Raw genomic sequence first — 14,965 nt, forward strand, 5'->3', positions numbered from 1 at the left:
ACTGGAAAGATTTAACGCTTCATATTATTAGAAAGGTAAAATCACTATTGGCAATGAAGAAGATGATGGAGCATGAATTAGGTCTAAAATCTGGCCCATTTATGATAAAGTCGGGATTAAGGCATGGAAATGTACTATACGCAGTATTCTTCAGCATGGTTAAAGTGGTGCAATTACTAACATTTTCAGAATACAATGACCATGAAAATAGCAGAGCACATTGAAGAATCTATGGTATGGACAATTGTGAATGAAGCAGAAGATGTTGCAGAAAGAGTGAACACTTGAGAGAGAAAAATGAACAAATACAGTAAAATTAGACATCTGGCAAACCCGATATTAACCAAAGATGATAGTAAGTTGAGTAACTTATGTATGTATCTCTTACGTGATTCACCAACAATAGGCAAATGATGACCTTGATAGCAGAAATTGAGAGCAAAGTATGTGGCAATAAAAGATTGCTGTTGTTTGAAGAGCTGTAGAGAATGAACCATTTAATATCTGTCAGCAAATGTTTCCTTTTTTTTTTAATTATTCATCAAGTTGTGGTATAGAAGACTGCAACATTTAGCACTATCAAGGATATTAATACTAAATAACTTAATAGCTAAAATACAGCTAGCATTCATAAAGTGACTGCTATTTGTAGTTTATTAAAGAGCTCTGAGTGTTCTCTAAACATTAATTAATTAATCAGTCTTCAATGTTCCTGTGTTATTAGGAAAGTTAATTTTATCATTCCCAAGTATTCAGTTAGGAAACCTAAAGTAGAAAAATGATTTGCCAAATTCCAACCAACTGTTTAGTGGTAGATCAAAATTGTCTACATTAATACATTTAGAAAAATTTTACACTTCCCATGTGGCTTTTTGTGCTATTAGACACAAAATGGTGGCTTGCAGGAACAATAACAGATTTAATTTGTCAGAGGAGACTTTCAGGACACAGATTATTTGGGTAGAGTTCTGTCATAGGAAACATCTGTAGTAGTTACCCCCAAAACTATTTTATGTTCCATAAATATATTTATTTTTATTTATATTATATAATTGAATATCTTAAAAGAGCTTTAGGAATTCACTTGAAGAAAAATTGTTTTTCACATTAACCTGTAAAAATCACATCATAACAATGATTTTTGACAAATACTGACCTGGAAAATAATGTAAAAAAATGCTCAGACCTTCAGTGGAATAAGATGATCAAGATATCTTCTAGGTCTGGAGCATGTTAGGAGAGACCCAAGATCTATCATCTCATCAATTTCAGCCCTTTATTCAAATTAATGAATCAAAGAAAACAAAGCACTTCTGAAACTCTCCATGTCCTTCTTTTCTTGCTTATTGCCTAATAAAAAGACTTTTGGAAAAATGCATTTGCTAAAATCGTAACAGGACATAGCTAAGCATTGTTTTGATGATAACATCCAATACAGAAAAGCTAAACAGTTACTAAAGAGTAACAACTCTCTCAAACCTCAAACTCATACCAGCTTTCCTTATTATTATTATAATTAGTTTAGCATTTAAAAACCGTTACAGGAAAATATACTAAAAAATAAAGGACACACAACGATGGAAGGCATGTATGTACTCAGTCTTGGACGTGCTGAAGATACTGACAGCAAATTGTTAAATCCCCCAAATAGTATTATCTATACAGTATGTCAAATAAGGTTTCTGCATCATCACTGATAAGGATAAAGCCATTTGAGGCTTTATCTCTGCAGAATTAACCACTGGCACACACATAGTCACTGTTTCAATTAAATTATTTAGACAATCCACTGCAATATGCGAGAATTTGAGAGGAATCTCAGAAAATATTCTGATTTAGATCAGCCATGAAACCAACTACATAACACAAGTGAGTGAGTGAGTGAGTGAGTGAGTGAGTGAGTGAGTGAGTGAGTGAGTGTGTGTGTGTGTGTGTGTGTGTGCGCACACATGCATATGTGTGTGTGCGTGCTTCCTATGTGTTTCAAAGAGTTTTTTTTTTTGGCTGCTCATAATTCCCACCTTTGCTTTCTCAATTCAGAAAGAAGCAAGTTTTGAATGCAACTGAAGTAGTGCAAAAAGAGTTTTGTTTTGTTTTTAACCCAGACACAACTCAGCCCGGGGTCAAGGTCACCATTCTGCTTGAAGGACAGCAAATATTTGGGGGTGACACTAAAATTTCAAGTAAAGATACAGGACTTTGTTCCCATGTTCATTTTTACATCAGAAATATTTGTAGCTATTTGGCCATATGAAATAGAAATATAAGGATACATTTTGGAAGTGAAATAATACTAAATTAGAAGAAATTAAAACAATATATGGCTCTGAATTAAGCAACCACAGATTCTACAAGGTCTGCTTTGACAGCCTTGTTCTGATTAGTTAATACTTAAGCACGTACAGTTGAAAGAAATAGGTGACATTCTGGTCAGCTGTAGACAGGAAGGGGTTTGCTGCTGAAGCCTGTGGAACCAAGACTATTCCAAACATCTAAATTTCCTTAGGTATTCTGTACCATACTGTAGAGACTACCTGAAATAAGCATTGGAAAATTACAGCTTTTTCAGGCAATGCTGCATCCTACAGACTGGAAAATTAAAGTTAATTTATTTAATTTTTTACAGTAACGTCAAGCAATCTGGATAGGACACCTTTGCATAATAGAACGAGAGGGAATGTTAAATACCTTTAACAGAAACTTTTTCTTTATTGTCAAGAAACTGTTCAGATGCTTTTTTAAAAAAAAACTGGTGCTGAAATTAGGTACATAAGGATTTTGTAATTTAGATGACTACTGTCAAAATTATTATGCATGAGAAGTGACTATCTGTTAAAGCGATCCCAAATTGAAATTCTTGCCATCAGGATTCCAGCTCTCTAGGTTAAATTATTTAGAAAATAATTATTGCTGCAGTACACATAAAAAGTCAATATTCAGATGTGAACTTCTCCAAATGTTTCTGATTTGGGAGGACCGAAGGGGGTTCAACCTATAAAGACAGCAATCAGCTAGAAAAATCTTAAAATTAGATGAATCTGAACCTTCCTAGTTAACGGTATCTTCACATCTTAACATTTCTAGAATTGGACTTTAGGTTTTAGATGCAATTTAATTGGGGCAGCATGCAGATAAGTATTTTTTTGTAAGAGAAAATAGCATTATATGACATTTTGAAGACATGCAGTGACTGAAAGCAAGTGTTCTGAAGTCTTATGTATATGTATGTGCTCAAATTATATTTAAGTAGTTTCAGGATTTTATGTAAGTACACATGTTCAGAAAGGAACTGAGGGACTGGTGAATCCATGCTACCATGGATAGTTTACCTCATATTTTGAACAGTAATTCAGAGCTGCTGAATTTCCCTCAGCAGAATCAATAGACTGAGTGGGTGAGGGTGGAATCCTGACAATCAAAATTTCACTAGGGGGTTACTTTCCAGAACAGCATTTAACAGTTTATTTTTCATCCAACATAAATCACATTAGGGTTAAAACAGGCCAGTCAACATTTTCTGACTCTAAGAAAGAGTTCAAAAGTTAATCTTGGAGAACAAGGTTTAACAAAATTGACTTTCTCATGAAGTGATCATAATGTGACAGTTGATAAAACCTCTCATTTGATGTACGGTGGCCATTATTAAAAAGTTAGCATTTGCCAACAACTGACAGCATGTAGTTATCAGGCATACTGTACTATTTTTACACCTTTAAAATAGAAAGCAGCAATAGTTACTCTGAAGCTTCGTTTTGAGACGTGTTGGCAAACTTCTGGTATTTAAACGTGACAATTCTATAAGTATTTCTCTTTGTTTATTTTATTATTGTATGTCTTTAATAATTTTCATGCAATTGGGGACCCCAGGAGAAGAAAGATACATTAGGAAAAAACATTCCTAGAGTGAATGAAAACGCTGAATGCTCCCATGACAAGCATGCTTTTCTTGTAACATTTTTAATTGATAACATAATAAAATGGCTGATAGCTATTTGCCCATCTCAAGTGCTGCAATACCATATTTTAATCCCTTTAACACTTAAATTTGCTTTTCAACTCACGTCAAACTCCTGTTGAGATACAGACGCACATATCCTTTTTTGGATAAGTACAGTCAAAATGACCGCTCTACAAGAATACATGATCTGTCTGTGTATGGAGGTCTCTGGTACATTGGCAAAACGCACAGTGTATACATCTTATGTGAAATGTTTAGGTTGAGGATAATAGAGTTTGGAAAATACTCCAGACAAGCGGTTCTTTCCTTTTCTTAAGCACGTTCATCATATAAACCAATTCTACTGGTTTATTTTCATTTTAGCAGACCAACATTAAAACTGACAGAATGGGTCATTTTCAAAAGACCATTTTTCCAAAATACTAAGCAGCATTGATTGAAAGTTCCCAACAGAAGCTTTAAAAAGGAATTATTTAAGTTTGAAGATATAAGAGATTGAGGTCAGAATAGTCAATAAAAGTCACAAGATTGTGATGGCATTACTTTAGGATAATAATCTTATTTTAAGATATGAAAATACGGAAACAATCATGCCATAAGAAATAATTATACCATAATTCATAAATGCATAATTTATCAAAACAATACAGCAGTCATGGTTAGATGCAACCTAATATTCCTGTATAACATATAACTACATACTGTACAATCGTTCCTTTTTATAGTTATTTGTACATTTAGTCCTCATCCAAATTAAGCTGAGTACTTCTATGTATGAATGGCATTACGAAATAAACACAACTCACAACAGGGCTTTATTACTGCTACTGCACCACCATGGCATGCAAGTAACTATGTAGTCAACTATAAACAGTAAAATGTCATCATCTTCTGGAAATAAAAAACAAACGAAAAATACAGATATAATAGTAAACATCAATTACCTTTTTATATCTTTCATATTTACCAAAAGTCTATTATTACATGAGGCATTTATACCTCTGTATCACTCTCCTTTACCAGTACACAGTGGCAAATTTGGAGCTGAGAAAGTACCCTTTCCAAAAGATCTTATAAAACTACTGGTTTCATATTATCCTGCTGGCAATGTGTAATGCGCAAATTAGACTATGACATGTCTGTTACCTATCCCTTAGAATTCTCTTGATCTTTTGTATTTTCATGAATCGTGAGTAAATAAAAAGATTGAGGGCCATTAAAGCCGTTGGCTAGATTTTCTATTGTGTTGACTAAGCCCCAAAAAGTTTGTAAGACTAATGTCCAATAGAAAGGAAACTCTTTCATCTGCTTTTTGTTGCTCAGTACTGATTGTGTAAAGTCCCATAATGGATGTTGGATTTGAGAACCACTGTTGGAAGCAACTTGGATTTTTAATGCTTATTTATTTCATTTTTGATATGCAGGATAATTCTTTAACTGATGTGAAAGCGAGGATGAGATGAATTTCTGCAGCTGGGAGAAAAACACCATCAGAAAATCATACCCTATTATTAAACAAGGGTCAAAGTGCTGATTGGGATTCATTTCTTCTTCTTAGAGGTCAGGACAATTTACAGATACTAGAAAATTTCAATATTGAAGTGGGACCAGGTATATTACTGTAGATTAGCAGTAAGTTAAACTCTCCTTAGATTTGCAGTGTTGGAGATGGCTTTGGAAAAAACAGCAAACTTGTTTGCAGAAGAGGCTTTTCCATGCTCAATCAATTTTCGTAATGAGTTAGCTGGCACGGAAGACTGACATGCACTCTTTGTAAAATATCTCATTCAGAATTAAAAAAAAAAAATCTTACCAATAGATTCATGAAAGCCCACCTATCATTCTGCTGTAGCCCAGATTATATTTCTGAGCCTTTTGCAAGGTGAAAAAAAAAACATGAAATGCTCAAATCAAGCTTTTATATGAAATGATCATTTAAATATTCTGTGTAGTGTTCTCGGCTATACATACCTACTAAATTCAAAAGCTGCCTACCTACTTGAGGCAATGATAAAAGAACACCTAAATCTGGAAAGACATCTTAATGCTGATTACAAGGAAAGAACTGTACAATTCTCATTATTACATTAAGCTATACAAAATGTTCTTTAGTTTTCTGGAATTTACTTAATTTTCAGTTATATAATTTCCTTCTACATTACAAAACAATGTACAGCTTTTCCTAGCTGTTTTCAAGGATTTTTCCTGCTCTGATATGTTCAGAATTAAGCATACTAGGCATTTTATTTCATATTTTGCTGATATCAGAATCCACTGTTTTTTTAAAGCTCATCAAATATACCCACACCTACCATAAGTTTGTTCTGCTTTGGGGTATAGTAGGCTGCTAGTGAGACTGTAACGGAGCACATTACCTCATGCGTTCATTCATAGGTTTGCCTCCATAAAAACTGAGGCTGTAGTATAGCTTTCAATGGAAGCCATTTAAAAAGAAAACATTACAGAATATACAATTGCAGTTTTTGGATCTCAGACACAAGTTCCTTGACGTGTTGAAAGGTGATGTTTTCGATTTCTGACTCCTGAACTCTTATCTTTACAGTCCGCAGGCTTCTGTTGTGAAATGTCTATCAGCGCACTTGCAATTGCAAGACCTGGAAGATAAAGGAAAAACAAAATTAAATGCCCTATTTTTCTGAGAAGACTCCCACAGCAGTGTGAGGGTTCCTTTCAGGTCCAGTTTTTGTACTTTCCCAGAAACCATCAGCCTTACTTCTGAGACAGCTGTCAAGTTCTCACTTCCTAAAATTCTACCTGATAATGGTAAAGAAATGCAGGAAGTAAAAAGTGCAGTTAAGACACTAGACTGGGAATCAGGAGAATTTAGTTCCATTTCAATCTCTTATTGATCAGCTGTGTGACCTTAGCTTCACCTCTCTTTATCACCATTTTCTTGGCTATGTGGATGAGAAGCTCTCTGTGACACAGATTTTCTTGTATTAGATGTTTGTACATTGCATTTAGAAATGGATGGAGCTATCAAGTCAGAAAATGAAAGAGAAATAGACACCCCAGTTAAGACAAAGTTACACTCTTGAATGTTTCTCTTTGCCTTGCCTCTTTGTATGTGCCTTGCTAACTTTAGAATATGCAAAGATTAGTACTGACACAAATAAAAAGATATACAAATACTCCAGAACGCGTGGACTTGCAAACAAATAGTGAAATATGATGCTATTGGCCCATATAAACTCTAAGCATCGACAACTCACCAAAACTCTTCTCTTTTCCAAATTTTGGTTAAGTTGTTGATATTTCATGACCTGTTGTAATCGTAACAGAGTATTACAGAGGGTGTGGATACATATGCATAAGAAATCAGTAGTTTAAGAACTTACTCTTCCATTTGCTTGTTACTGCATATTTGCTAGAAATTACTGACTTCTGAATTGAAATGTTGTGATTGACAGTATGCTTAACCCATGGTAGTCCTTTGGAATAATTTTTAAACTCCTATAGGTGATTTTGTAAAGAAATGGATTAGGACTGTTCACATCATCCAAATGTTCTGCTCCACCATGACTGCAAAAAAAAAATCGAGCGCGCCGTATCCGCAAAAACATATCTGCATATAGCCATAGTGCAGGCAAAGATGGTACTGGTTCTCCATACACCCCAATACATGTCAGTCTCTCACCAACAACAGTCCTATTCCACAATGAAATCTTTTAAAATATTTGTCTCTATGTTTAACAGACAGTGTATATTTTCTTAACACAAACCAATATCGAACTCACTTTCTCCAGTACAGAATCCAACTTAGGCTATATTTTTCATGCATTCCCTCACTGCAACAGTTTTATCTACTAAGAAACTTTGCAAAAATGTTTTTCAGTTACATGTGTTTCTATAGGCTTCTCCTTGAATATATGATACATTGTCTGATATGATTCAGGTATCCACTGTCCTGGAAACTCTCTGCTAATGCAAACCGTAACATTATCTTTCGTACTTCACAAAAATGCTGCAAGAATTAATTAATGTACATAGAGCTCTTTGAAGATGCACAGCACTACACTGTAAAACACTAAGCACAACTATCATTGCTGCATTTCAAGATATGTAAGAACCAAGATTAATTAAGTCTTTTTTCTCACATAAACACATACATTTCCCAGCATTAGCTAGCAATTCCTTAAATTGGATTTGATAAATGAAATTAAAAGGTATCTTTGAGGCACCTTTAAAAGATCAGCAATATCTTGTATCAGTGAATCCAAGGATAAAAACTAAATAACATTTTGATGCTTGCTTACATGTGATTCTGTCTTTATCAACTAGGCTTAGGAAGTATGCTAAATGGAATATATATTATAAGAAAAACAGATTTTCCAATTTTTTTGTAAGATATTTTAAAAATATGCTTGGGTGCATAATGCTAACCCCACTTTACATAACAATTAACATAAAAGAAGAACTTTTTCCTTCAGCTCTAATGCTGCATACCAGGACATGCTGGCATGCTGTTAGAGTTCCATTAAAACTGGGTCACTCCAGAAGATCATTTTTCAAAATGTCACACAAATCATCTGATGAAATTCATTTATTATGTTCTCTAAGCCCAGAATAGTTCCTTGTTATCAAAGCAATACAATTAACTAGAGGAACAATTCATTATTTCAGATTGGCCGTCTAAAGGAATTTCATTTACCAAGTCAAGCTGATGTACAAACTCTGCAGACAAGCAAAATTTATATCAAAATACAACAGAAGATCTGATAAAAGTGCTGTAGTTTAAATATTCATTGAAAAAAAGGACTTTATTTTATAGTTTCATTACTTCAGAACAAATTTTAATGTGTTCATAGCCATTAAAATTGGAATTGTAAATCCCATAGTACTAGATATCTCTTATGAACTGAGGTTCATAACTTATTTCATTTACCTGCCTTCCCTGAATGCTGCCATTTATATATCCTCTATCTGAACTGTTATTTGCAAACCAGTCCATGATCTCTGGTTGCTTCCGACTCTTGAACAAGGTGGCCATGAGGAAAATTGGAATCTGTAGGCTTCCCACACGGAGAATCAATGGGTCTCCTCTAACAGGCGAATTTCTGGATATTCAAGCCTAGTTGCAGAGCCAGACCTATTTTTAAGTCTAGTTTGCTTTTCTACTAAATGTTATAGAAATAACCTGACCTAGTTCTGCGCAGCTAAAACAATCTCTAGCTTGTTTTATGTATATGTATGGAAAGATCATTAAGAAGCAAGCCCAATCAAATACATATGTGGAAAGTATATTTTTGCAAGAGAGAATTGCATCCACAATGAGAAGAATACCAGAGAAAGCAATATGAATGTGGTTATCTTTAGCAGAACTATTGTCTTTCCTAATGGAAGTTAAATGGTAATAGTTTATTCTCAGGAAGTAACTGCCTAATCATAAAATTACTGGTGTGTGAATTTTTGGTAGTGTTTTTTGTGAGTTTTTTTTTTCCCAATTATGCAAAACAATTAATAAGTACAGCAATAAAATACAGTGCATCAAATGAGATTGCCTTGAAAAGTGCATTCCCGATTTATATACAAACAGCACTTTAATTCTGCATTTGAACAAAAGCATCTGAAAAAGTCATTCATTTTGAGATGCTCTCCTCCCAGCCTCTGTAAAAACAGGCAGTACTATATATTTTAATTTTCCAGCAAAACAGCTTCATTAGGCGTGAAAGGTTAATTGCAGGTTTAAGTGCAGTTCAGGGAACACTGCACGGGTCTGTAGTGAATAGCACAGTCTGCTACAGGAAGGCTGAGTGCTATAAACTGTTTGCCCTGCTGAAATGTTTTACTACCTCATTTACTAACTGTCTTCTTTTACTGCTTGTATTTGTAGTTCTTCTAAACCTTTAATAGCCACAGTTTTATTTCACTGTAATCAGATTTAAATGGAAATACCCATGCTGGGATGTTTAAACGTTTTCCCTCTGATTGTACACAGCTACATTTGAACGGATGTAAGGGTACACTATCTCTCAAAGTAGAAAAACCCTAACATTGAAAAAGTTAGTCTTCTATGCTGGCTTGCATATTTAAAGTCGTCTTTCCTATTGTTCATTTTAATGAAAAATTCATTGAGTTCTTACTCTCCCTTTTGTTAAAAGTAAGGGAACAAAGGATGACCTGAGATTCATGGTTAGGCAGGTAACTGGAAACACTTTTCCAATTTAAATATGTGTTATTGGGAGATAACATTTGGATAAACGTCTTCATTTGATTGAATCCTACATGTTTTCGTTGTTATGTGGAATCAGAACATTTAGAATGCTTAAGACAGTAAAATAACTAGAACTTAGGTAGATGAATTCATTTTGTTTGATATTTTAACCAAAATTACAGTCAGTGCTTAAGGTTACCTGGAGCAAAGAATATAAAATGACAGCTTCCATACAAGGAGACTTAAAGCAGAAAAGACTGGGCAAGCTGTATACTATTAAAGTAATAGCTTCACCCTTTAGCACCCAGCAGTATTTGTGTCACTTCCATTTGTTTTTTCTTTAAAGACTCATTACCGTTATCACACACGTTCACCTAATAGTGGACAGAGTCTTTCTATCGTAAAGGATCTGTTATTCAACCTTTCCATTGCAGAAAATGCGATGTCCACTAATATCCGTACAAATGGATCTAAGTAGTTTGAAAAGATACTTAGTGGGTGATGGAAATCACTGGCTCATGAAGATGCCCATAGCACACAGGGAAGACAGTTTCATTCTGATCTCAAGAAAACTACTGGTAATTATGGGGGAATTTTATGAGTTCTGCCATTTATCATTATTTCACATCTACAAAGACCTTTTTTACAAATATACAATGTATATTGTGTGTGTGTGTGTGTGTATTTGCATGTTAACTATATATTTATATACCAAAATACCATGTTAAAAATGCAATCTTTTAATCTGATGAAACACTTAGTTCAACCTCTGTGGATACACACCAGGCCAGCATACATTTATTCTTTAATGGAAACATATACTGTAGCTATAGTGGCTATAATGGCAGAGGAACATGCCTTTCAGAAAGGTTACTAGACAAGTGTTTCTGAGTATCCACTAAACAAACTCTCCCACTTACCAGGAGAAATTGCACTAGGAATATTCTTATTCAGCTTAGTAGTTTGGTAAAATTGTCAAGATTCTCTCGTACTTCCCATACTTGTCCTGTTTTCTCATTAACCAAGCACTTTTCAAACAGAGGATAATTGACTGATTTGTGATTAATTTTCATGTCCAGAATGTTGTTTGCGCTAGAGACTCCTGTGCTGTAGAGCAAGTCATTTCTGGAGAAATCCAAAAGGCAGACAAAATGGAACTAGAGCAGAATTCAGGATCTAAAAAAATGAGCCACAAAAATCTTCTCCTAACCAGGTACAAACCTGAAACTCAAGTGCCTGCCTTCCAGAAATAAAAAGAGAGTCATCTGAAGTTCAATACTGTACATGGCAGGAGGTAATACACAGCGGCTGAGCTCTGTTTGAGCTGTATCTCACACTAGAGCTATGTTCACTTCCAAGTTATGGAAGAGTTGAATCCTGTGCCTGTATCTGAAGGTCCTGATCTAGCAGGTGTGCCCAGACAATATCCAGACATCATGGACTTAATCATAAAGCAGAACAACCATAAGCAACTGCCAAGAAGAGAAAGTACACACATAAGCTTTCAAATTAAAGGGTTTTGATTTGAATTAGAATTTTAAAAAGGACAAGATGACAGCACCTCAAAATCACAAAGTCTTTTTATGGGCCTCTCTTCCTGTTTGGTGCATGGATGTATATTTTAAGGGCCTCTCTTCCTGTTTGGTGCATGGATGTTTATTTTAAGTTGACACCATCCTTAGAATGAGAAGGATATATTAAACAAAGTAAACTAACTAGGAAATTACTTTGGGCAAGTAACCCAATCATTTTTTTTTCCAGCGAGGACATTTTGTTAGATGGGAAGACAGCCAGGAGTCCAGGAGGTGTTTTTCTTTTCCTACGCATTTAACTTAAGGAAGTAAGTAAAATACAAGACAGAGCTTAAAGAATAAAAAAAATAAACTAAATAATGATAGCCTGGAATTAAATAGCTACACACTAGTAAAGAGGAGATGTCACACTTCTTTGTATCTGTTTTCATAATGTAACTGGCATGCCCTTGGTATTTAGTAATAACACTTATCTATACGGGGCTAAGAAACTCTTATCCCAGAACAGACTTATAAATTACTTGCTGTCAGTTTGTGGGGAATGCAGACTATACAAGAAAGGATCTTTTATAAAATGTTCAGCCTTTCCCAATTTTTCTCGTTTTGAAAAGGAAATGGTCTTACATATTTGTGTGAAATATTTGTGCTCTGAGGGGCCTGTAGTGATTTTTGTATACGGATAGGCAGTTTTCCCTTCCATTCTAGTGTGAGATATCTCTAGTTTAGTCTGTAATCTGGGCCTGTACAACATCTGGTGCCTTTAAACTATTCAGTCCGCTAGTGGCTAAGAGACAGCGTGCGCTTTTTGGTCTCTTTGGCTACCAACACACCAGGTTGCACGTTAACTTCCTGCAGCACAGCTGGTGCATTTGAACGCATGTACTAGTAGCTTAATCTGCATCAATTTGGGCTAGTTATTCAAGCGCTTTGGGATACCTTTTGTCCATTCAGCAGCATGAACAAATACTACACTGCAAAAGGGACAGTGAGGTGTTGGAGACACGGGGGTAGTAGGTTGGGACTAGTGCAGTCTAACATTGATTAACTGAAACTTTTCTCTCCCATTCTCTTTTCTGAACTCAAGCTGTTCTGTAACACAGGAAGCATAGGCTTTATTGATTATTTTTTAAAGTAGCTAATATGACATTATCGCACTTAGCAGGACTGTATCATCAGAATGTCAGAAATGTGCAAAAGACCCAATCAGTCAGACGGGCGCACCTCGCTCGGGAAAGGCAGCACGGGGGAAACAGAAATGTGCTTGTTTAACAAGTAGGTGAGGCAGATAGCTAATGGCTGATTAGAGGTGGGAGGTAACTTCTCGTTTGAAACTGCAGAAGAGATGACAGGCAGGGAATGATAAGTCATGAAGGGTCTTGAAGATGAATAATGATATTTGAGGCAACAGAAAATGGAAGTGTGTGGAGCTATTAAAAGATTATTTCTGTGATAAAACCAACTAGTCAGGAAAGTGATCTGAAATAAAGGTGGTTAAGACAACACTTAAAATTTAACGTGGCAGTAATTCAGAAGTAAGCTGAAGACAGCCTGGGCAAGGATTTCTGTCTTACAGATAGCATTTTAGAAGGACTGTAGAGGCAGAATTTGTCAAACCAGTAGTCTAACTAGGAGGAAACAAAAGAATTACAATCAAAGAATATGCTTAGGCACGACTAGAGGGACAGCAGGGGTAGGAGAGTCATTCACAGATAGTCAAGGAAAAGTAATGGAAAAGGTCTGCAGGGCAGACTTTTTTGTCTTTTAAGTCACCTTGAGCTTGAACTGACGATTAGATCCCTAGAATACTGCTTAGAGACGTTCCTACGCTCTTCATAGGTTTTCATCAGTGAAGTAGAATGAAAGATTGTCCTGATAAATATGCAATATTGTATTTGAATGCAAAGAAATCGAACTCTTGTGGAAATGAAAACTAAATTACATAAAACTGGTCTGTAGATGAGGTTTTAGGCAACCTAACCTGTTGGTGATGGCTAACCCAAATCTAGATGTATAGAAGAGAGACTTCCACTAAAGTAGCATGCATGCATTTTCTACAAAGAAAGTAAGAAATTGACCTATGTACACTTCCCTGAGATCTCTGACACACCACACTGCCAAAAAAAATCTTTACATTTGAAAAAGAAAGCACCCCTTAAGCTGTGATGGTTAAATAAGATTGCCAGGTGTATTATTTTTTCCTATGTCTCTGTTCCTTGGGGCTCCCGATGAAATCTTGATACAGATTTTTACAGTGATATTATGTGTATGACTGACTCCAAGACCGAAGGAAAAAGAATTACTGTTGACTGGTGGGTCTGAAGATAAATACTCTTCTCAAACCTCTTATTGACTCACTTTAGATATTAAAATAGGCTTGGGGAATGCTTAAATTTAGACAAGATTAGTAATAGCTCCTAAAGCTGCAATAGCTATCCGTACTAAATTTCAATTAATAAAGTAGTCATTATGTTTAGTCAGGAAATATATTCTTCCCACAGAATAGCAGAGTTGGGAGAATTAAAGCTGCTTGATATTTTTATCTGAGATGTTTAACTTTGGCACTAGTTACAGTCAAGTAATCTGTTCTGTCAGACCACGATTTTATTCCATTATCACGATTTTTGTACCTTGGACCAAAAATGGTAGTTACAGAAAGCTGACAATGCCCTTAACTATTGCACTGCCTTTCTCAGCATGCCTTATTTTATGTAAAATGATGGCAGCGTTCTGTGTGCAAAGATTTTTATTTTTTACATTAAAAAATAAGGAACAAGTAATTACTGCATGAATAATTTTGAATGTAACCACACATTCTCTGTCATGCATTTCTTGAATATAAAGTTGGAGTCTTGAACAGGTAGCAATATATGTTCAAATTTTTAGGGGAAAAAAGTAAATGTTATAGGATACATAACATTTTCAGCAAGTTATCAAGTGAACACATGAAAATCACCCACAACTCATAAAAATTGTTATTTTAAGTTATTAGCGAAATAGGGTTTTGTTTTTAAGTGAAGAATATTGAAGAGACCTAAAAGGAATAATCTGTTCAGAATTTGTGCAAAACTCATGCAGATTAATTCCTTGGTGCACTCCCACTTCATATTACACTTCATGTGTTAAAATGCAAGTAATTACACAGATTTCTATAATGGACGGGAATGTTTGAAGCACTTGGATTTTTTTCAACTAAACTATTAAATTTTCAGTTTGATTACAACTCCTTTCTGTTGAATCATTTATCCATACGTTCTGAAAAACATCTCTATTCTTGCGCTGTTGTGCAGCAGTTTAATTTGT

General features: G+C 35.0%; 1 protein-coding gene across 2 annotated transcripts in view; it reads right to left on the minus strand.

The window, feature by feature from the left end:
• Window positions 1-3,828: 3,828 nt before the first annotated feature.
• Window positions 3,829-14,965, minus strand: part of ATRNL1 (attractin like 1) — a 542,042-nt gene continuing 530,905 nt past the window's right edge. Inside the window, exon 30 of one of the 2 annotated variants that reach the window (XM_068951630.1) lies at window positions 3,829-6,573. In XM_068951630.1, the coding sequence (XP_068807731.1) occupies window positions 6,449-6,573 (125 nt within the window). In that variant the 3' untranslated portion in view covers window positions 3,829-6,448. The remainder of the gene's footprint in view (window positions 6,574-14,965) is intronic. The other variant, XM_068951631.1, reaches the window with a different exon arrangement.

Source organism: Struthio camelus, chromosome 7 (assembly GCF_040807025.1).
Source record: "Struthio camelus isolate bStrCam1 chromosome 7, bStrCam1.hap1, whole genome shotgun sequence".
Classification (NCBI taxonomy): Eukaryota; Metazoa; Chordata; class Aves; order Struthioniformes; family Struthionidae; genus Struthio; species Struthio camelus.